Here is a 24,640-nt window from a genome sequence, read left to right on the forward strand (position 1 = left end):
GCCTCAGCCACACGATGACAATTTTGTAAACTCTTTTTTGGTGGCATAATAGTCCAAAAAAATATATACAGCAAAAAAAAAAAAAAAAATTCCTATTAATACACATTTTTAAAAGTCTCTTAAATTGGAAGTTATGTCAATAAGGTAAATTACTAACACGGCTTTAGAAAAACGCACTAATGATATATACACACACAAAATAATTTAGCAATCTTGCGTCGATGCAGCGTGCAAGGAATGGCTGCGAAAATGGGGGCATGCGAATAGGTACCCTCCTCTTATGCGTGCACATCACAATTTGATGAAATAGCACGGAATGAGCAGCACTATAAATCAGAGCATGCGCCCTGGAAAAAGGGGCAAATTCTGGCAGTACGTGGCAATATGAAACAAAATTGGGGTGTTCAATCCAGTTAGAGACGACCAAATGGGGGTTACAACCTAATGTGCCCCCGTCTCCAACCCGTTCAACCCATTTAACTTATTCTTTACCACCTTGCCTACTTTGCTACCCCTCCCCTGCGCACACTGCTAGTCATTCTGCGCCTGCGCAGAATTAATCGACTTGAAGTACTTCTCCAAAACGTCCTTCAAGGTGTTCAGGTACGTGTAAAAAACGTCGGATGATAGCAACAGGCTGTCCTTCTTCACTCCATGCAAAAAGTGTTCGATGTTATTTAGTGCCTGGATAAATCGATCCACTATGTACCAGCTATACTGACCCAAGTCATTCTTGCTCCTCAGTACATTATATTTGCCATGAATAAAATAATCCAAAATGTAGGAATTCTTCAAGCACACCTTTTCCTCTTTTATTACATCATCTTCGAATTTGAAAAAGGAGATGTAATCCTCTCCGATGTCTGGAATCATGTTCTTTCGTATATCTAAGTCCAGTATGGACGTGTAAAGCAGTTCATCTAGGGTTTCGAAATTGTCGCACTGGTATAGGGAAGCCAGGAAGGGCGATCTTACTTTGTAGTCGCGGAGCTGCAAAAAAGGAAAAAAAAATTAAATAAACGGTTAAAAAAAAATTCCAAATTCGTCTCTCTTCCCTCTTTTTCGACCCAACCGGAGACACGCATAATCGCTCCAGCGAGGGAGTAAACCCCCATGTGGGAATATATAATACACTCAAACCACACTGCACCAATAATCACTCTCTTTTCCTAACCTTCGACTGATAAAAGGTCAAGTACTCGGAATGTCCCTCCGGAAATATCTCCCCCAAATGGAGTGCTGGGTGCTGCTCGAAAATGTACAGCTGGGTGTAGGGCAGTAAGTACGTCTTCTTCCTGTGCAACAAATTTAATTTTGCTAAAACCAGCAAGGAGTAATTCATGAGGTACCTCAACAAAACATTTTCAATGTTCTTTATATGCTTTCGGACAGGGGCTGGCAAAATGTGCAATAAGGGGAAATACGTGGAGCTGAATAACTCCAATTTGGTTCTAACTTTACAATTGAAATTTATTAGCACCTTCGTCAAGGCTATTTTGTTTTCTTTTATTTTATTAATAAAATGGGAAAGTATAAATAACAAAATGAATTGCCCTCTAGCAGAATCGTCTACCAAAACATTACGCGAATAATTCTTCTCAAACGTTACACGATCAATTACTTTTTGCAGCGGAATCATACCAACAGAGGAACCTAAAAATGTGCCATCTCCAACAATATTATGTAATACTTTTTTTACTAACAAATAGGTTAATACTAAATTGTTGTCACATTCTTTTTTTAAAAATATGGCTAGCTCGGTCATATTTATTATATTGCACTCTTCATCTATTGCTTCCATCTCGACCAAAATGTTTATAAACATTAGGAAATGGGCTTTAATTCTGAAGCACAATTCCTTTAAGTGTTTTTCACCTTCCTTTACTTCACTTTTCTTGCCTTTTTTCATGGCTAAAAATTCGCAGTATAAGTCGTTGTATTCGTATTTTCTATCCACGTATTTCCTCAGCGCATTGATTTTCTCCTTCTGATGATCGAATTCACTGGGATGGTAATTTAACAATTCAGTCGTTTCCATTCCGGGGTTCTCATTCCCCATGTGCACCGCATCAGCGGGGGAAGAAATTTCGTTCCCCGCTACATCCCCATTTTGCAATTTTTGCTGGTTTGATTCACCCCCCTTCGTCATAGTTACACGTTCCGAAAAATGCGAACCGGCTTTATCATCCCCGTCGCCATCCCCCCTATGCTGAAATGCATTTACATAATACAACGAATTGTAAAAAACGCTAAGGATGCCATTAATTCGGGTAAAAAAATTTACGTTAATACTTCTGTTTTTCTCAAATATCTCTTCCTTTTCAGCAACAGTCATGGTTTCATCTTTCTTCTTCTTCTTAATGGGCTTATTAACCACTGCTTTGTTTCTGTTGGTAATTTCCTCCAAGTCTTTATTCTTCTTCAAGCAGTTGTACAACAACATACTTCTACAAATATTCGTAAAATTCACAGCATAGGAACCTGACAGGGTCTGCAGAGGGGACGTAATTAATCTCCTTAAATTTTTAAAGTTAATATTCCATATGATAATATTTCCATACAAATCGAAGCCTCTTCTTCCGGCTCTTCCAGACGTTTGTTTAAACATGACTGAATTTAATTCGAAAGTATGTCCAGCAAAAATGATAGATTTACAAGGTATATTAATACCTAGCGATAAATTCTTATTGCTAAAAATAATTTTAATATATCCTAGTCGAAATAGGGACTCCACAATGATGGTAAATTTGTAAGGCAGTACTTCATAATGTAGTCCTATTCCCCTTTTCAGCCCTTCGATTAGCACAGATTTGTATTTCCTTCCTTCGATGGCTCTTTCCGCTTCTCTGATCAAATCTTCTATCTCTGTAACATAGTTAATGTAGACTTTCCTGTTGCAGAAGTAGAAGTCTCCATCATATTCTTCCGAAACGTCGACTGGTGGTTCTGGGATCTCTTCTTCATTGAGCATGTCCAAATATTCCTTATCCATATTTTGTTCCAACCTCTGATTACGTGAAACGGTCTTCATTTTTAACAATATTTCTCTCTGTTTAAGCAAATTTTCGTACCTTTCTTGTCTCATTTTATTTTCCATCTTGGTGTTAAAAGTCCTTTCTTCATCTCCGTAATATTTATCGTGTTGTCTTTTCATAAGTTCGTTAATCAGATTTATAGTCATATCTTCAAGCTCCTTTCTCTCAAAGTTGAACACAATACATGGGAGGAAGTTAATCTGTTCTAACTGCTTTAGTAATTCTATCAACTTACTGCTATCTAGATATTCCTGTTCTGTGTTTACCGTTTCGGTGTACTTCACCAAGTCGTGCGACTTGTTCAGTATGTACTTCTCGTCCAGTACAACACTTTTGTAGAGTTCCTGGAAAAGCTGCTGCTTTGGAACAACTTCCTTCACAGTGTTGCTGTACAGGTGCTTCGTGGCGCTACTGCTTGGGGTGCCTTTCGATTCATTCTTGGATGCCTCTTCGTCACCCACTTTATCCTTTGCCCCTTCGTCGCCCCCCTCGTCCTTCACCCAGTCAGCGTTCTTCATATAATTCGACAGCAAAATGTGTATGAACATGTCATAGTCCAAATTGGAGATGTACTTATTTTGAATCAAGTAAACGATGGTCTCCTTCACAGTGTGCATGTAATAAATGAACTGCTTTTTGTTTATACACCTCGTGTACTGGAAATAAAAGGAAGGTTCTAAAAATTCCACCAAGTGGTAGAAGTTGTTCTTCCTCGCCAACTCGAACAGCACAATTATGATTTCGTAGATTTCCCTAGGGTTACAATAAAAATCTTTATTGATCCCCTTATACAAAATGTCCCTGAAATTGAAGCAAGCCAACGGGTTCAAATGGTGCAGATTATTGTTCGTGTACACATACAAAATTAAATCCGAAAACCGTTCGTAAAATTTTATTAAGTGCAGGTCCTGCTCCCCTTTTCCCTTCTTCATCATCACGTTTTGCAACCAAGAATAAAAATATTTTATATTACCTATTGTTGCGGATAGGGCCAAAAAGGGGGCATTACACAAATGGATAATATTCTCTATTTGCGTTCCATAAAATTCTTTGTCTCCTATACAGTGGATTTCATCAAAAATGATGTACTCAATTCGGCTAATAAATTTTGATACGTTCAAGTTTGAATTTTCATCATTTACAGCATACCCCGAAAGTAAAATATTTTCAAACACACTCGGTAAAACGATGACTATTTGAGCGTCTAACGCATTTTCCTCTGCATATTTGTCCGTCATATAGGAACACAATTTATTTCCGCCATACTTCGAGTAACCCTTGGTGCTGAATCTTCCATTTACTTCATGATAAACTTGAAATGCCAAAGTGTCGTTAGGAGCTACATACACAACCACACTGTCGTTATTTAATCGTAGCACCTTGTCCATTACGTAGTAACAAATAAATGTTTTACCACTACTTGTGGGGCAGGAAACTAAAATGCTCTTTCGTCTATCCACCAAATTTAAAATATTATACTGCCAAGTATCCAGGGTGAAGAGCACTCGCTTATCCTTTATATTACCGGTTGTTCTATCTAACAAGTAGTACATATAATACAACTGAAATTCGTGTTCTTTCTTCTCATCAATTTTTAGTTCACTATAATTTTTGACAGATTCCAGTTTGTATTTATAAATATCGTGTGCATCTTTTCCCCTTTCTTTATTCTTGGCGTGTTTTGAGCCGCTCCCATGGGTACTACTCCCATCATTCTCTGCGGCCATCTCGTTCGCTTTCTTGCCCCCCTTGCTTTTGCCTTGGTTGCCACTTTGTTGCGCTCCTTTTTTCTTATCATTCAATGTTCCACCATCTTTCAGTTTGCTCTTTTCATTTCCTTTTCCTTTTCCATGTTTTGCAGAACCCACTTTATCCTCATCTGCCTCTTCTTCTCCACCCTCTCCAGACAATTTCAAAAGGTTCCTCCTTACTTTTACGTACTCTTCGAACAAATTATAACTGCTATTTTTGAACCCTAGAGATAACAACACCGTTTGTAGTTGTACTATATCCTTTTCGCTCAAATTTTCCTTAAATTTGTTAAAAATTTCGTTGGTCAATTTGTAGATCAGCATAATGCTTCTGATTGCATCCGACTTTTGCCTGCTGCTCTTCACATTCTTTAACTTCGTGTACATGATAATTTCAAACATGCTGCTCAAAACCTTTATACTAATTTTTATTTGGAGCTCCACACTTTTGATTAAATTTGTAACGTTGTTAAAGTTGTACACATCTACTAGTCTGTTAAATCCGGAAATGATATCCAGTGACCAGGTGTTCATGTCTGAGTAGCTATTATTGCTTCGCAGTTTATTTACCTTGGCTTCTAACACGTTGTACCTTTCTAAGTCTACTTCGTAAATTTTCTTCTCATTTGACATTTCTTTTTTTTTCAAAATTTCATCTTTCCTGCTTAATGTGTTTACATTCGCTTTGGCACCCTTTTTAGCTGCCTTTTCGTTACGCCCTTTTCTGTTATCATCCCTGTTATTCCCCCTTTCGTGCTTCATATCATTTTCTAAATCGCTATCCTCATTTGAGTCATCCAACATTTCGTATATGTCGTTTTTACTTTTCTTCGTTTTTTTCTTACTCCCTTTGCTTTGCCCCTCCAGCTGGTTCTCTTCCCCATCGGAGGACCCATCAAACAGCCTTTTCATTCTAAACTTGATTCCATTCCTTTTCTCCTCATCTTTCAAATAGTTATACAATTTTTCGATAGTATAAACGTAGAACTTTATCCACGGGTGATTCTCCGAAATGACAATAGGATGATGTAGCGAACTGATATTTAGGTACTTTGCGATTATTGCTTTCCTCTTTTCGTCCCTCTGTTGGCGCCTTAATTTGTACTTATCGTCCTTTTCCTTCATGTTCAATGGGAGCCGATTATCTCTCGATATTTTGAAGTAACTCTTTAGAATATCCATTAGGCTCTCCCTATCACTGATGTGCAACAATCCGGACAACTCGAAAAATTCGCTATCATATTCTACGCATTTGTTTACTAAGTTCAACTTGATGTACACCGTTTTTGCATCCTCCTCCAGCTTGTCATTCTTTACTAAATCTTTTATGCTGAAAAAAGTTTCTATAAAATCATTTCTAATTTTTATTAAATTGACATTTGTGGGAGCATTCCCATTATTTGCGTTTTTTTTATTCCCTGCGGCGAGTTCATTTTGCCCATTATCTACATTGCTCATGAGTTCTCCTTCCTTTTTCTGCCCCGCGTTTCTGCCACTATCACTTGGCTCTTCCGATTGGTTCCCCAAATCATTCGCTTCCCGTTTTTGCAAAAAGTTTATATCATCCTTCAGAAATGCAAAACTGAGAGGGAAAAAAGAAATGCCATTATCACCTACTACATTTTGAAAAGCACTTTCAAAGACGTTCTTCCCTTCAAATGAAAAATCTTCATGTTCGATGACGTACACATTTTTTCTCAACTTAAAACACACAAAATTTATCAAATTGTGCACTATGGAAGCATTAAAAAAGTTTAACAAATCGACGTTCCTCGCACTTTTCAAAGCATCACAATGCACCTCCTTTTGAAGCGTCTTCAAAACGAAGTTGTATATATCTAGATACAAGCGTACGTACGGTTCTGCTGCGTTTTTTACCGCTTTTGCGATGTCCTTACTATCTCCCGTACACTGATCATACAGGCATAAATTTTTCATGTTCAACTTTTCTATTAAATAATTGTGCATAAAAAGGAGCTTCAGGATGAACACAAAATGGTTCCATCTATTCTGCTCATTTATCCCCTTTATCGCTTTGCTCCTCTCGTAAAAAAGGCCCAGAACGACGTTTTTCAAATTTGTCCCATCTTCACTAACCCGCTTTGAAAATGACTCCAAAATTTGCTGTTCCTCTTCGCTGTGCTTTTCCTCTTCCTTATGCATCAGATCGTAATCTTTTATATCCTGCGATGTGATAAGAAGATTCGTCATCCCGTCTGACTTCGCCCCCTCAAACTTTCCCCCCTCAGCTGCCTCCCTTCCATAAAACTTTCTGTCAAACAGAACGGACGCCTCCTCATTCAACATTGCCAAGATCTTAAAATTGATACCCATGTAATTTATAGAAAACGCATTTATGGTGTTCTTCTCAGACTCGAAATTAAAAAAAAACACGCACTTAATATCCCTCAATATGTTATTGATCAGGAGAAAGTAAAAACAAATGGACAGCTCCCTTATCTCTTCATTGTAGTGGTCGTAAATTCTTTTCTTCACAATGTATTCCTTGTAGTTTGTATCCTTCCCGGTGCTGGCTTCTCCGACATGGTCTTGGACCCCCCCCTTCTCACCGGACGTATTCGCCGTGGCCTCATCCCCAATCGGACTCACGTAAAACTTATTAAACGCATACAAAAAGGACGAACTATCTTCGACAAACATAAACAGAGGCTTGTACTTTATCAAATAAAAATTGTAATTGTTGTCATTGTACCAGTTGTCAAAAATAAAAAATGGAATCAAATTTTTCTTACAATGAATGATAAAAGCATTCCTTACTAAATTATAATTCCTAAAAACTTTCGTCTCTTTCTCGAAAAATATATTAAATATGTTGAAAAATAAAATGTGAAAATTTGAATTACATTCAGATAAATCGCTTAGTATCTTTTCTACGTAATAAATTGCGCTGCTAATATTTAGAGAATTATTAAAGGAGAGAATATTTTCATCGTCTTCATTTTCGAAGGAATAAAATTTAGATAACAACATACAGATGTGGATGATCAGTCCCTCCCCATTTATAATATACAAGCAGTTATAATCTGCCACGATTCGAAAAATGTCAAATATTTTGCTATGCAATTTGGAATAAAATAATTCTATCTTCGTATCTACGCTTATCGATTTATTATTTACTACATTTTCTATATCGTTCAAGTCATTTTCTGTACATTCGTTAAAAAATGCGTATCTCTTGCTCCTATCATTTTCCGCTATTCTTAGGTCCTTCATATCTTTTAGTTTGTTAATTCGATATTCATCATTGGCTAAATTCATTCTATACACCGTTGGGGTTGTCGTGCATGTAGAAATGTATTCGTCTCTTCGATTTTGTGGCTTTGTGCGTGAATATGTGCATATCTCCCAGGTGCAAATGCAGTCACGGTCAAGTACACCGGGGAACTAACTCAATTAACGCGGGCGCAATGCGCTGTATAAATTCTTCGCTACCAACTGGGCCTCTTAACGGTTTTAATGGCAAACTCAAATGGGGCGCTTGGCTATGTGTGCGCATATGGGGTAAGCACACACACATGCGAGCAGCCGCGCAAATATACAAACGGTTGCTTACACAAACGTGCGTTCATACAAATGCACACGCGACATGCGACCACCCGAGTAAGGCCTATCTCAGAACCTGGGGATTCATTCGATGTCACTTCTTTCTCTCGAATCCGTTTGGCACCAGGTGCTTCCCATTTCGCATATTTCGCAAAGTAGCTCTGTTCTTATGAACTTCTTTGTTCACCAAGCAAATCAAAGCGCGCGAAGTGGGTCGTACACTGTGCACGCAAAGCACTCGATAAACTTCAAATGAACGTTTGCGTGGCGCTACATAAACGTCAATAATGCAAATGCAAAATTATGTACAAATATGAACAGTATTTATGATAAAATGCATTTTTGCTCCTTCCCTTTACTTATTTTTGCAATTCTTTTGTCACATTCCCTTTTGTTCTCTATGTTGTTTTTTCTCTTTCTTTTTCCTGTTCTGTGGTTACAAAAGTCTCATGTAAAGGTTTATTTCTTTCGATGAAATAGCACGTATGTTTAAAGGCAACCTCTTTTTGTTTTTTTTTGCATTTTCACGCTTTTTTTTGTATTTTTGTAATATACTTATGATCAGCATAATTACATAAAAATATGATCACGCGTTAATTATAGAAATAAAATAATTATATTAAGTATACAAATTGAACATTTCTTTTCATTTTACTCTTTTTTTTTTCTCACATGGCTGTATTTATGTGATGCAAATCTTTAAGGTGCATAGTTTATGTGGCACATGTGACGTTCGCAGTTCTGGGGCTAACAGTGGAAATTTCTTTATCAAAAAAAAAAAAAAAGATCTATACATATGTTTACATACACGTATGCATAAGCTTATGCAAGTAATGCACGAGCCACTAATAAGGCCGCAGCATAATTTATTCATTTGTGGCACAAAAAAAAAAAAGGGGATACAAACCGAAACAGAGAAAAGGAAACACGTGTGGGGCAGAAGGGGACATTTCGTAAAATACGAAAAAGTGGATACATCATGTGTTTGCAAAAAAAAAAAAAAAAAAAACTACGTGTGACCCATGTAGCGATTTATTTGTCACTTTCCTCACTTCCTGTGTATCTAATTCTTCAAGTAATTTTATTATGTAATAATTCCATTATACGGTGATATAGGTCATCTTCTCACCCCTTTTGTTTTTCCGAATAAGGCGTAAACTACATTCCACAATTTAAAACATAATTGTCAAAGCATATCGAATAAAATCTAGCTATCATAAAAAAAAAAAAAAAGCTCGCTTAACCATGTGTCGTAAAAGCTGTTCGTCCAGCAGTACACCACAAGGGAAAAAAAAAAAAATTCCCAAGTGTATCATTTCAAAGTGTACCATTCCAAAGTGTCACCTTTGTATAACCTTCGGATGCAAAAATGGAAGTATGCAAAAACTGACTTTTAAAGAGGACTATATTGCATGAATATATGGTGTCAACAAATTCTGTGTATATTGTGTTGCAGTCCTGCCGCAACTGCCAGTAGGTAACCCCGTAGCTTGCTCCATTGCCTTATGAGCAAAAAAGAGATATTCTGAAAATGGGCCTGACATAAGCACATATGTACGCACCCGCTACATATACATATATACACCATTTTCAAAATGTGTCCAATTTCACCATACGTCAGTCAGGCCTGCCCATTTTTTCCACCCACATTTTTCCATTTCAAAAAAGAAAAGAGGTAAAAACGTTCTTTAACATACCGTTTTGAAAAGAACCGGTTTGTACAACGAGTATTTTACACGCATAATTCCATAACAGGGAAAAATAAACGTGCCATACGATCGAATGCTGCCTTGTGAAAAGAAAAAAAATACATCACATAAAACCGCAGCAGAGCAAAATAAAGAAAGATAAGTAAAAAAAAGCATTACAAACCGACCAACAACGTGTTACCCCCCTGCTGCAATTCTTTCGTCAACTGAAGAAAACGCAGGTTTACCAAATTACACTCGGTTAACCCGCATTTCTTCTCCAACTTGTAAAACAATTCGCATGAAAAACCAAGCACCATTTGTGGAAAGCCCATGAAAGTGTGCCCTCAATACACACTTTCAAAAAAAGGCACAAAAATAAACAAAATGGAAACACTTTTTAAGTGTCAAAATGATGGGTGAAAAAAAAAAAGTAAAGTTTTAATATAACCCACCGTACATATCACATGCATAGAACACTCTCTACCTACAATACAACACCTCAGTTGCAGCATTGAGCTGTGATTTTATCCATACCACCACATTATTGCCAATCTTAACAATTGACGGAGGCACCATTGAGAAGTGTCCTTAAAATTATTACCCCCCCCCCTATTCGTATCTTAAGCGTATACAGGACCTCAGTCCCCAAATTTGGGGCAAATGGTGAACGACCTACAAACCGGTGTGGCAGTATAAGCCCATATCCCTCTAAATAGGAGATTTCCCACAGTACGCATAGCTAGTTCATATGCACACGTAATATACCTAGGCACTCCTGCACGTGTGCCCTTTTTGCGCACATTTGTACTGCTAATGTAACACAATGAGCAAACCCGTAGGGGGAAAAAAACACCATACAACAGCTTTCAGAGAAAGGGAGCATCCAGACGTTTGGACATAAATACAACCGTCTTTATTAATCGCGCATGCCAATAAATTCTCTCTTCTCCCTCAACAAATATGACATAGTATACATTGTTTTACAACTGCACTGCTCCTCTCGGCGACGTATTCGTATCGTTTACGTGCTGAATGAGGCTTCTTCATGACAAAATTATGCTGCAGTCATTTATAACCATGGGGGCTGCACACACCATATGCATTTCTCCCTTTTTGCAAAACATGCTCAAAGGAGGCATCAAATGATAACCAAAATGGGGCGAACAAAGGGGGTAAAGAAAACTCCCACACGAATTACCCATCTTGGGGTACGTAAATGTGTATATATGCACATAGCTACAAATTAAGTGATCACTGCTGAAGGCAGCACCCGAATTCAATATGTCTGTTGCCCCCCTTTCTACCATATGAAAAATGATGTCATACCTGTTTTTATTAATTCTCTCTATAAACACACCATCAGCGTTGTAACTGGTGGTTAAAATGTGTAAAAACGGAGAATGCCTTAAATTTCGTGACCACGAAAAAATCTATAACATACGAACCTTCATGCAAATAACATTTCGAAATGATTTTCCCGCTCTCTCTGATATTCATTCGAACATTGCGCAACTGTACTCAAGCGTTTTACCCCGCGCAAGCTGGTCCCTTTTGCAGGAGAGGACTAATAAAAAAAAAAAAGCTCCGCTCTCTTCTGCTTCGTACACAATTATGTATATATTAACAACACATGTATACATGAATTTACCTCATCAAGCTACTTTCATTGCGCCAAAAATGTACTCTCTGTGAAGGCTAGCATTGTATTGTTTTAACTAATGTGAAGGGAAGCGCATGCACTTCACCATACATCGCCTCACCATTTCTCGCGGAAAAGAAAATGGAATTTTTTGGAAGGCGCACGTATACTATCACACTTGTAAAAGACCGCTTCGAGTACATTTGTATATAATCACATAAGTATATATATTTTTTTTTTCCCCATTTCATCGTTTCTTTTCTTAATTTCCCAGGAATTATACACGTACATGTATGCATATTCCCGTCATATTTATCCAAATGAACGCTATATAATTGGAATTAAAAAAAAAAAAAAAATTGCAAACTCATTTTGCCGAGGCAGATCCAAATATTAATCTCCTAAGCAGCAGTTTTTTTTTTATTTATTATTATTTTTTTGAGCGTTGCAGCGTAAATTATGTGACCACATACCCAGGCTCAGCCGCCGTCCTGCGCGTATGTACATTTATAATTTGCATAGCGCGTCGTGCATATGTTATATCCATAATATTATTCTCTTGAATGTACAATCCTTCGCCAGGACCAATTTTTTAAGTGCCCATGAAGGTATGCGAAAAAGGGCATTTTGAAACAGGTGACATTTGCGTTAAAAAGGGGAGGACTTAACAGGAGAAACAGAGAAGGGAGCGAGCAGGCCACACGTACAACTTCAAGCTTAAGCTCTAACTGCAAGCCCCAAGTTTGCATTCCCGCCCGTCCAAATTTCCCTCGTCACACTGTGCCATAGCGCATTTGTCCGCCCGAGCCAATGTTACAAAGAATCGCTGAGAATAGTCCATAAATCCAATCGTAACAAGCCAAAAAAGGAAAAAGCGCCCCATTGAAGGGAACAGCTTCCCGCCGCACGTTGCGCATCCCGCTTTATACCAACCGCACGGACATCGCAAAAATGTTCTTTAACAACAACAATGGTAGTAATAACAATAATGAGGATAAGAACAACCTATTCGGAAAGAGCAACGCGCTGAATAACAATGGGCAGAATGCAAACGCGACGAACATGTGGAGCGTGCCCAACAACAATTTGGGCAACTCCAACTTTTTTGGCAACAACTTAGCAGGTCAGAATGCGTTAAACCAAAGCAGCACCAATAACAATTTGAATAGCATGGGCAACGTGGGAAACGTGAACAACATGGGTAGCGGTGGGCTCTTCAACAGCAGTATGAATGGCCAGACAAATCTACTAAAAAATAACGGCTTCTTCGGCAGTAACGCCATGAACAATCAGGACGGCACGAACAAAAACAGTAACCTTTTTGGGAACACTCTCAACTCACAGGATAACTTGAACAAGGGGAATTCCATTTTTTCAAACAATCCCAACGATTTAAATAAAAATAATAGCCTGTTCGGAAGCGCTACTTCCAGCCCTAGTGCGAACACATCCACGAATAGTTTTAATCAAAATTTGTTTAGTGCGGCGAAGAAAGATGTTTATCCAGGTTTCACGAGGAGCCTGGTAGGAAATACCCCCAATAGTGGCTCCAGTATGTTCAAACAAAGTACCCTAGGCAGCTCCATTGCGTTAGGAAGTCAACTAAATGATGATCGCAGCACAGAAGGTGGAGGTTTATTCTCAAAGGAACAGTTAGAAGCAGCCAAACAAATCTTTGCCAACTCGTCGAATGCAAATTCGTTAGGCGGTTTCAGTAACAACAAACCAAATAACAACAATAACAAATTAACATTTAGTGGAGGATTTTCATCCAGTTCAAGTGCTTTTGCAAAAAATAATGTAAACCCATTTCAGAGTATGGCCCTACAAGCCACATCACAGGGTGATAAATCCCCCACTTCACCTATGCTGAGTAATAACAACACAACCAAGTCCTTCTTTGCTAGTGCTAACATGAACAATAACAATGAAGGGAAGATAACCCCTTTTGGCATGTCCTCCATGAACACCCTCGGATCAGCAAATAAAATGAACACATTCGACGAGTTTAACAAAAGTATGAAACCATTTAATCAAAATGAAGGCAGTTTATTTGGCACGAAAAGTAGCGCAAACAACAGTACGTCTCCTCCACTCCTTAACAATTTTAATATCTCTTTCAGTTCATTTTCCAAGACAAATACAAGTGACATTTTTAAATCGACTAACAACACGAGTAATACTCCCTTTTTGTCGTCGTTCAACAAAACGACCAACAATGAAAATCCATTTTCGTCCAATTCGTTTAAATCGTCCGGCGAAGTCAAGTCAAGTGAAAATTCATTCCTCTTTAACAACTCCAGCAGTAGCAGTAATATGCCACAAACGAATGCCTTCTCAAATAGCTTTTCCCTCTTTGCGAATAACCAGAGTGCAAAAGGCATCACAACGGGGAATGAAAATAAAGACAGTTCCCCTAATAACATTTTAGCAAGTAAACCCGTTGACGGGTCAGCCAATATGAATAACACTCCCGAGGAACAAACCAAAGGAGAGAAACCAAATGACCAGCCTGGAACTACTACCCAGAAGGAAGTTCCCCAAACTGGCCAAGCATGTCAGTCGAACCAAGGTGGTGCTGATAAACCAGTAGAGACGGAAAAAGAAAAAGTGCTAAAAGAAACGCCCAAAGAGAAAATACATTCTGAAGCGAACAAACTGGATGACGCAAAAATAACAACAGAATCGTTGGAACAGAGTAAAACCCTCGCCATGGAAAAAGACAATGCACATGATGAAAAGAAAAATACACAGAGCGAACAAACAAATTCCGCAAATAAGGATGAAAAAACGGAGAAAACGAAGGACAGTACCTCCGGTCTCCTCAAAAGTAACTCCCTCTTCGGTTCTTCCTTCTTTAAAAGTGACACAAAGGAAAATGCACCAGGGGCTACCAGTTTGGAAAACAGCGATCAGAATAAAATCGCCACGTCCAACTTCGTGTTCAGTTCTGCCGGGAAAAGCGAAACCAACGAAAAGGGAGCCCCCGACCAAAAGGGTCAAATGGGCAAACCGGACGAAAATCCTGAAAATGGTGAAACGAACGAAAAGGCCAAAAAAGATGAAAAAGAAGAAGCCCCAAATGAACAACAACACACAGTGTCCAGTTCTAAGGATAACTCACTCAGTGAACAAAAAGCGAGTGAAATAAACTTCAACTTAAAGGATAAACCTATCGAGAGTGTCCAAAGAAGTGAACAGAAAGAGGACAAGGAACAGCCAGCCGATGAAGAACAGAAGGGGAAAGAACCCTCCAGTGCCCATAAACCGTCCATTTTCAATTTTAACATTTCGCTCAGCCACGGATCGAGCGAAACAAAGGAAAATAAGGAAAAAACAGATGAGGAAAGTAAATCCGAGGTTAAGAAAGCATCAGATAGTGATGCCGCCGCCGTGGGCGCAACCGAAAAAACGAGCGAATCGAAAGCGGATGACAAGAAAAAGTTTTGGTCCTTTTCTTTTACCAAGAAGAAGGAAACGAAGGATCAGACGGAGTCGAATGACCTCGGGGAAAAGAGCAAATCGGGCGACTTCACAAAATCGGGTGAGTTACCCAAGTCGGGTGACTTCAAATTTGGTGAGTTCCCCAAACCAAGTGACCCCGCGAAGCCGAAGGACATGTTCGAGAGCGCCAACAAGCTATCCAGTTTTGGCCTAGGGCAAAACTCTCTTTTTGGCGATATGAACAAGAAAAATGAACTAAAAAATGAAGACCCTCAAAGGGGGAGCACCGTCAGCTTTCCAAATTCTTCGTCCCTTTTTGGAAAGGCCTTCCAACCAGAGTGCGGCAAAGGTGGCTTCTTCTCCGGAGGGGCGGAAAAGAATAATAACTTTAGCAGTGGCATTAACAACAGTAGTGGCAACCCCTTCTTCTCGACAAAGGCGAGCTCTTCCATGTTTGCACCCTCCTTCGGAAACGAAAAAAACGAAACACAAAACAAGTCCCAAATGTTTGCGCAAAAAGAAGATGAAGACGTGGACAAGGTAGGCAATATGATAAATTTCATTTCGCTAGAAAATCGAAAAAAAAATGTGTACTTAAGTAACAATTTACAGCATGAGGAGAAAAACACAGAAAAGCAAGAAGTTGAACAAACTGAAAATATAAATCAGGTGAGTGAAAACAAAACGGTAGATAACCAGCAGCAATATGCGTTTAATTTCCAACTAAAGGAAACCAAGGGGACCCTTCGAAATAATGAAAATACCAAAGAAATGAATTTTGAAGACTTCCCATTTTTATCTGAACAAAATGCCAAAATGCAAATGCAAAAGCTACAAATGGAGCAACAAAAACAGCTAGAAAAAGACAGAAAGAACGTCGAAAAAAATATAAGACAAAGTGAATCGTACTTTAAGAAGGACCTGGACAAAGAAATGATAATTGACGTCATCAGTAACCTCTCCTCCTTTGTTAAAAATAAAATCAATTTTATGAATTATTGTTCAAATGAAATATTGGACATATATAACAAAGTGGCTCATTACGATAAAATGTATTCACTCATATTGGAAGACCAAATAAAAATTGAGAAAAAACAAGAATCGCTAGAAAAAAGACTAAGACTTATAGAGAGTGAACAGTGCGATATGTTGTCCCTCCTTAACGAATTAGATAATGAAAATTCTCTAGGGTTTTTAAAAATCCTGAATGAAAAAAATGTAAACAAAGACGAGATTATCAATAGTAAAAACCTCCATCTGGACATCGAAAATTTTGAAAAGCTGGTGGACAAAATGTGTGGCTTGGAGGAATTAATGAATTCTCTCCACACCATGGGAAAGGACGATTTTGTGAATGACATTATTAACAAATGCTATGTCAACGATTTGAATTGTGAAGCCATTGAGAAGCAGCTGAACGGTGCGTCCGGCGAGTTGAGAAATATGAAATGATCCGGGGATATGGGGGCGTAAGTTGAATGAGAGGGCCATTTGCAGGTGGGAAGTCAAACATGGGGATCATTTTGCAGGCGAGAAACGCTTCTTTTTTTTTTATATACGCCTGTGCCTACCCAATCTGCACATCTATTTATTATAACCTCTCTGCATTATTGTCATATTTTTGCAAAGCAGAACAAACCCCAGTGTTTAATTCCACTATTTTGTTTCGTTTTCTTACATTGCTTATCGCTTCTCCCATTTGAGAGGGGAAAAAAAAAAAAAAAACGCCTTCAAAAGGGGCCACACCCCAATAGGCATTAGTCTAAACTCTTCCAATTATTATAACCCTCAATTCAAGGCGCACAATGTGCCAATGATGTCAAAACATGTGCCCATATTTTACACTACTGGGTAAGGTAACACCACATTTTGAGCCGTTCCTCGGTTTGGATATTTTCCTTTTGATGTTCCTTTACAAAAAGTATATGTATATGACATAGCATACACGTACACAGGTCGGACCACATACCTTACTCTGATCTATTCGTCCTATATGTGTTGGCATAAAGGTTGGTCATTTTGCAAATTTGTGTTCAACTCCATCAAATAAGTAGATCACTGTGTGGTGCCAAATTTGGAGTACCTGGGAGTAGCATTTTTCATGTCATATCTTTTCTACACACAAATGTAGCAGAAAGTGGGACGAATTTTCTCTCGGAATATAAATGCTCATGTGCGTGTCCGGCTCAACATGGAAGAAAATATGCGGAGGCAAAAAATTTGCAAATCAAAGTGAGAGAGAAAAGTTCAACAAATGACATCACTGCAGGGTTTGCCTTTTCTTCGTTTCAGCTTTGCGTTTTTTTTTTTTTCCATGTGTGCATTCGTGAACTTAACAAAGTTGCAGACGAAGTGAAAGACAAAGAAGCGGAAATTTTGCAACATTAATAACAGATAAAAAAATTGTTAAATATACAAGAAATGCACATTATGAGAAATATACTAATGCTTTTTTTATTTTTTTTTTCTTCGTTTTACTTCAAAAAATGGATAAAAACCCTTTTGTGAATTTGCACAGTTTTTTTTTTGCGCCTATTCTGTAAAATAATAAAGTTGGGCAATCATTTTTTATGTATTTTTTTTCCTCCACATTTATTCGTTCACAAAACATTTGGCCCTCTGTAAATATTTTTTTCTTTTTTCTTTTTCCATCGTATTAACCAGTTTTAAAATGCACATGTTAAGGATCCAACTTAGCTGCAAAGTGAGCATTCCAACTTCTCCATTTTTTTGTGTTTTTCCCCCGCATTTTCCACCTCCCCCCCCCTTTTACAACTCTCCGTGTGCATACCCAATTGACAAATAGCACGTTTCAAATAAAATTTCCAAAACACGAGTCAACAAAATGAATGATGTTGAAAAAAACGTGAATCACATAAAAGAATTTGTCCAGACATTTTATTTTGCGAAAAATGTGGAAATAGTGATCGATGAATCTTCCCTAAAAAGTGTAAATAAAACACCCAAGGAAAATAACGCAAGCGTAATTAACCTATACTCCTGCTACTCGGTGTGGCTATGTATGAATGAGATTTACCCCTCATGGTTTGACATATCGATTCACCCGGCTCAGTTTGATTCGGAGTTGGTAAGTATTAACGCGCGCGAGTGTGCCGATGGCCGAATGAGTAGCAGCAAACAGACTAAGACAAAACGCGGAAAACGCTGCACCCGCAGCAACTGTAGCAACTGCATTTTTGTCCTATGCGCGCAATGGCAGGGATTATGAACCACAAAAATAAGAGACAAGAAATAATTGTCTTCACGCAAGGGAACACACTCCAGCGCAGATGCAAAAATGAAGGACCATACTGAAACGTCGTCCCTGTGTTTTCACCCCCGTTTAGTTCTGCTTAACTGCGCTTAGCTCTGCTTAACTGCGCTTAGTTCTGCTTAACTGCGCTTAATTCTGCTTACCTGCGCTTAATTCTGCTTACCTGCGCTTAATTCTGCTTACCTGCGCTCAATTCTGCTTATCTGCGCTAACCCACTATTAACCCCCTTTTCGTGAAGGATGCCTACGAGTGCTTGCTAAAATATTTGAACGAATACCACGAAAACAAGTTCGAAAGGATAATCAAAAGGGTTATCGAAAATTTAATGGGCTTGACAGTGAACGAGGTAAAACTGCCTGGACGCACGGATGGCCACGTTTTTTTGCCCCCTAGCATATATATGTAGTGCTTATGTATATGTGCCTATCCCCCGGTCACACACCCAACCAGATGGCTGCTACACAATGATGTGCATGTCATAGGGGGATCAAACATAGCGAGATGTATCCCCTTGTGAGTACTCCAAACCACCGCGCTTAAACTCATTGGTCCAACCTCTTTTCTTCTTCGAAGTTCATAGATATTTACAGCTTAGTAATTCTGGCTGCCCTCGTCTCGGATGACAAGCAAAAACACATAAATAACATTTTGTCCCTTAGTCATGAAACGCAAAAATATATACATAGCATTGTGGAGGTTTTGGACAAAGAGGTATTTTTTCTTCTCCCCTTTTGCCCACCCCCCCTGCATTTTCCCACCTTGTCTACCTCTGCGTTTGCTAAGCGAGTGATAATTGCACACATATAGATACATATGCGCGAATTTCTCTGGGACCCTCACTTTACAGGAAAATGCGAGCAAAGAAAACAAGCTAACATCGCAGGACAGTGCTGCTAAAGGTAAGTCGGAAAAGGGACTATACAATCATTTTTTAAAAAATGAACAGTTGCCTAGTTAATACAGCCAATAGCACCCGTTTTTGAGAATGTATCACCTCAGAATGAGCTAACTTGTACTCCAAAATGACGAATCATAGGGAGAATTGTGCACGTTACATATACACGTCCATATGTATGCTAAATCCCCGTGTCTACATTTTAAGTGACATACTATGCATAATTTCTCTGCCCCCTTTTTATGGAATGCTGTGGAAAAAAAAAAATCCTTTTGTTGACCATCCCACAGAAGCTGCAGTAATAGAATAATTAAAATTTAAGAAAATTTAAAAATTGCATCCACATTGCATATATGACAGAACTCACCAAGTGCTCATATTCGTGCAAAACGGGCACAGAGGAATACCCCGCTTATGCCCTACCCCTCCCCTGCAGAATCTGACTGAATCCATGAAAAACGAAATCAAGCAGCTGAAGGAAAAAGTGAAATATCTAGAAATGGAAAATGAAAATTTAACCAATTCACTGACAGAGAAAAATAAAACAATCGAGGAGAACATTGAGAAGATGGAAAATTTGCAAAAACAAATTAATGCAGCTTGCGAAAAGTCCAAAAATCAATATATGACACAGATAGAAGAACAAGAAAGGAAAATCCATGAATTGCAAAGCAGCTTAGAAAAACAAACCAAAGATAGAAGCCTCTTAGAAAATGATTTAAAAGGAAAAATCAAAGAGTTAGAGGATGAACAAAATATCTTGAAGCAAGAAAATTCCAATATCGAAAATTTGCAAAATAAAATAAATAAATATAAAGAAAAGTTGGACAGCCTAATGGTTGTTCAAAATATCAACAAGGAATTGGAGGACAAGCTTAGAGTAATTTTTTCAACTAAAGAAAGATGTGCCCCTATAAAATAAAGATGTACATCTGGGCCATGAGCGTAATTATTTTGCTCTGATTAATAAGCCACTATTTGGTTTATTAAAGACATGCTTAGTGCATTAATCGCACAATTCGTGTTCTGTGCGTCCTCCACAGGATAACACTCAAAAAATGGTGGACATGGAAAATGAAGTGGAAAAGTTGAAGCTCGAGTCAAGCAGTCTCATCATATATAAGGACAAATGCGCAGGTTTGTTAGCACATTCGTTAGCTCGTTTCTTCTACCCTATTTTATTTCTCCATTTTGATGCGCACTCCGTCCGAACAAATCTCCCCAACGTACATACCTGCTTCGTTTTCTTCTCCACACCACTCCAGATTTGGATGCTAACTTAGTGAACGCAAAGAAGGAGAATGAAAAACTGAAACAAGACCTCGACGAGAAAAACAAAACCCTGCAAAACCTGAAAAACGACTTGTAATTTAACAAAAAAGGGAAAAAAAAAAAAAAACGTGTAATTCTTCACGCAAATTATTTACGCATTCACCCTTTTCAGAGAAGCGAAAAACCAGTCCTACGAACAGCTGAAGAAGGAGCAAAATTTTGACAAAATCAACATGTAAAACATTATAATGCTCCCCTCTATATATGCACTTACACATGCATACGTAAACACGGGCACGTCTGCATTGACGAGCAAACGGATAGTCCTATTCAACGCATAAACTTTTGCGAACTGTTAAATGGCCTAGCGCTTTACTTGTTCATCCCCATTTTAGAGGACTAAGCAACGTGGACCAAACGGAGGAATTGATTAGACTTAAAAAGGAAAACGAGAATTTAAAGCAGAAAGTATCGGAAGACACGAGTCACGACATGAACAAAGTGAAGGAGGTAAAGCTTTAATTGTCCGTCCATAGGCTTCAGTCGCCATGTGCAACTGTGCGTACCTATAAAAACACGTGAGCACAATACACCTTCCGGACTTTTTCCATCCTCTTAGCTTGAAAACGAAATTGACGATTTAAAGAGAATAAATAAAAAGCTAGAAAATAAAATGTCGGAAATTATGGATAAGCAGGACGCAAAAGACGACCCAACCCTGCAGGAAAAATATGAGGTGAGGAATGGAAAGTGCAACTCCCCATTCGGCGCAAAGGGTTGCTTATTTTTTTTTTTATTTTTTTTTTTTTTTTTAGAAAACGTTAAAAGAAATGGATGAGAAGCAGAAGCAAGTAGAAGCAAAGCAGCAAGAAATTAAAGAACTGACTGAGGTTATCAATTTACCCACCTTTTCCTCTTTGCCAATCTGCGTACATGCCCTTGCCGCGAATGCATGTGCACGAATTTATGATTTTTCCCAATGTTTAATCTACAAAAGTGGCATCGAATTTTTTTTTTCCATTTGAAGACGAACCAAAGGATGAAGAATGAGATGTCTAATATGCAGTCGAATTCAGATTTAGCAATAAATGTAATTCTATTTTTCTACTTTTTCTTTCATAAGTCCTATTAACGGGCAATAATTATCAGGAAAAAAAAAAAATGACAACATCTCATTATTTCCTTTAACACAGGAAAAAATCATAAAGCTAGAAGCCGAGTTGCTAATGGAGAAGAAGAATTGTGGACTTGTCGAAGAGACGACAAAGAATAAACTAAGCAAGGAATTTAATGCGGTACAAACACAAAATAAAAAAACAAAGAAAAATGAACTGCTCGATGGATAAAAATAATCACAACAAGTTATTTTAAATTGATGAGTCACACTCCCTAATACGCTTTCATACGATGCCACACTTTTCCTTCTACGCAATTATTCCCCACATTAGGCTTTACAAATCTTTAAGGAACAATTACAAATTAGGGAAAAGGAAACCGAATACTACAAAGACGCACTGTACTGCAAAAGGGAACCACCTGACGAGCATTTATGCGCTTGTACAACACACATATATATGTGTATAGTACGCCCCTTACTGGGAGTTTCCAAACCTCAAATTACTTTTTTTTTCCGTTCAGGAAAACGCAAATTGATATTTCCAAGGATGAACAGAAACTATTAAGCGAAATTATCCACGGCTTAGGTCTCAAGTACAAACAATTGCAAACTTACAATTTGTCCTTACGGAACGAAATAACGGGAATAAAATTAAGGTGCCAATTATATTTGCGCTTTTGTTGTTGAAGCCTACTTGTAAAGATTGTGTATGTTAGCGTCTCACTATGTATGGACTTTATTTTTTTTTATTTTTATTTTGCCACATGTACTAATTTTCCCCTTAACGCAGAGCCCAAACGTGCGCAGAAATGGAGAAGAAATAAAAAAAACTCCTTTTTAAATAATTTTGTCCATTTCCCCTCCCCATTTTTGTTTTTCAAAAAGCATTTCAAATTATGACTGAGCTGTACGGAAACAACCAAGTCTTTGATAAAACTAAACGCTTCTCAACCGCAGACATTTGTGCGCAATCCCCTTTTTTACACCTTGATCTTGACTCTGTAGAGTTGGCACATGTATATTTAACAACACAAAAGATACGCTATGCGCACTTTCATTGCTGACGTAAAAAGAATGAACCTTCCATGAGTTCCGTACTTTTTGCATAATCACCTATTAAAACTTCTTTTCCCCCTTCGCAGCGTTGTATTTTTTTACAGTAGCAATTTTTTTTCATTAATTTTTTTAAGTGATACACAACGCTTACATTTTGCTATCCTTTTCGCGACCCCCTTTTAAAACACTTTAATTTTTTTTTTTTTTTCCTTTTTATGGAGGTTAGGAAGGTAAAGAAAACGGAAAAAAAAAAGAGGAAACGCCATTTGTCATGTTGAACGAACTTACCTTGTGATTACGCATTTTGCGAACGCCTAGCACAAAATGCACACGCGTGTATATATGCATATACATTTTAATAGGTTTGTGACAACGCCTCTCACGTTCATTTGTGTGCACAGGGTGTTTTAACAGTTACGCCACTCAATTTTTTACCCTTCCTTTTCTTTTTCATGTCCCCATTTTCTATTCCTTTGAAGAAAACAACTTAAGGGTTGCAAAAGGGACGACAATGCAGTTGCGCACGCCCCATGCCAGTTTTACGCAAAATGTAGAAATAATTAAAAGAGGGGAATTTTGCGTGCACACGTGTTCCCAATCCCGTTCACAATATTTTCCCGCATTAATTGGGGGTAAAAATAGAATTCAGTAGCGAGCGTGCATATATATATGTTTATATACACACTTCTGCATTTTACAGAAATGCGTGCAAAGTGGGCGCGCAACCCCAATGGCACGGTAACTTTTTTTTTTAACTTCATTTTGGCGAAATAAACGTAAAATGTACCAAAGCAGAGATTGTTACATTATTTAACATTCTTTTTGCATATACCACCGTAGCATTTGCAAAATAGCACTGGTTTAAAGGTATTTTTAAATGCAATTTTGTCCGCGTTTTGAAGAAAAAAAAAATGCCCACTTTAGCATTTTTTAGCAACCACTCCATGCACAAAAGGGAAAAAAAAAAAAAAATTAAAATAAAAGCCTAAGCGTATCACAACAAAATATAGATATATTTAAAGGTCAAAAAAAGGTGTGCAACTGTCTTCGGGGAAATTATCACTCGTTTGGAGGGGGGAAAAAAAAAAGAAGGAAATCCTCAACAATGCAGTGATATATGCATACACATGTAGCTTTTAAAAAACGACTAAGAGTGAAATTAAAAGCGGAAGTAGCACTCTTTGTACTTTTTCCTTTTTATTATGAAAACAGCAAATCCTTTTTTGCGTGAGAAAAAAAAAAATAATACTTTTTTTACCAACACTTCAAAAGCGTTCACATGTTCGGATTTATTGTTATTATCAGCAGGGGACACTACATTTCCTTTGATAGAACAAAACGTAAAATACACACTATGCAATTTCTGTTAAAAAAAAAAAAATTAACCAAGGATTTGTTAAAAAGCATGGACTTTACCGTTTTTTCGCGTCACTTTTTAACACCTTATAAGCATATGTAGAGCTTCCATTGTTGGAAAAAAAAAAAAAAAAATTCTCATGTAAAACGTTCATGCATAAGCACATATCGTTAACCCGCCCCAAATTGTTTACACAATATTGACGAAAGGGGAATAGGGAAAAGGCTTGCAAAAAGTACATAAAAGTGCAAATTTCACCATTCATTTTTATAAGAACTTTTAAGTACAAAAAATATGTGCCATAAAAGCAGAATTTTTACGAACTTTTGAATATTAAATAATGACCGTTTTGTCTGAACAAATTAAAAAGGGGAAGGGGGAAAAGAACTTAATCCAACGCACCACTTAGCTTTATATCCTGACAGAATTTTTTTTTTTTTTTTTATTTATTTTATTTGCATTCTTACATATTGTGGTAAAAAAAAAATAAAACAAAATAAATATACAAGGTTACACAAAATTGGAATAAAAAAAAAAACATTTC

The 24,640-nt window shown here is 37.8% G+C and overlaps 3 protein-coding genes across 3 annotated transcripts; 2 read left to right on the plus strand and 1 right to left on the minus strand.

The window, feature by feature from the left end:
* Nucleotides 1-531: 531 nt before the first annotated feature.
* PCYB_071120 (DEAD/DEAH box helicase) lies at nt 532-8,065 on the minus strand (the record flags this gene model as incomplete). Its single annotated transcript, XM_004221509.1, has 2 exons — nt 532-990; nt 1,175-8,065. The coding sequence occupies 2 exons, from the start codon at nt 8,063-8,065 to the stop codon at nt 532-534; spliced, it is 7,350 nt and encodes a 2,449-aa protein (XP_004221557.1).
* A 4,566-nt stretch (nt 8,066-12,631) lies between these two features.
* On the plus strand, nt 12,632-16,576 carry PCYB_071130 (hypothetical protein; the record flags this gene model as incomplete). Its single annotated transcript, XM_004221510.1, has 2 exons — nt 12,632-12,656; nt 12,804-16,576. 2 exons carry the CDS (start codon nt 12,632-12,634, stop codon nt 16,574-16,576), a joined length of 3,798 nt encoding a protein of 1,265 aa, XP_004221558.1.
* Nucleotides 16,577-17,969: 1,393 nt separating this feature from the next.
* Nucleotides 17,970-21,912, plus strand: PCYB_071140 (hypothetical protein; the record flags this gene model as incomplete). The annotated part of the gene is made up of 12 exons (XM_004221511.1): nt 17,970-18,212; nt 18,638-18,745; nt 18,973-19,110; nt 19,731-20,216; nt 20,353-20,431; nt 20,560-20,659; nt 20,739-20,801; nt 20,962-21,076; nt 21,186-21,302; nt 21,382-21,456; nt 21,594-21,656; nt 21,760-21,912. The coding sequence occupies 4 exons, from the start codon at nt 17,970-17,972 to the stop codon at nt 20,214-20,216; spliced, it is 975 nt and encodes a 324-aa protein (XP_004221559.1). The 3' UTR covers nt 20,353-20,431; nt 20,560-20,659; nt 20,739-20,801; nt 20,962-21,076; nt 21,186-21,302; nt 21,382-21,456; nt 21,594-21,656; nt 21,760-21,912.
* Between the last annotated feature and the right edge of the window lie 2,728 nt (nt 21,913-24,640).

Source organism: Plasmodium cynomolgi, chromosome 7 (genome assembly GCF_000321355.1).
Source record: "Plasmodium cynomolgi strain B DNA, chromosome 7, whole genome shotgun sequence".
Classification (NCBI taxonomy): domain Eukaryota; phylum Apicomplexa; class Aconoidasida; order Haemosporida; family Plasmodiidae; genus Plasmodium; species Plasmodium cynomolgi.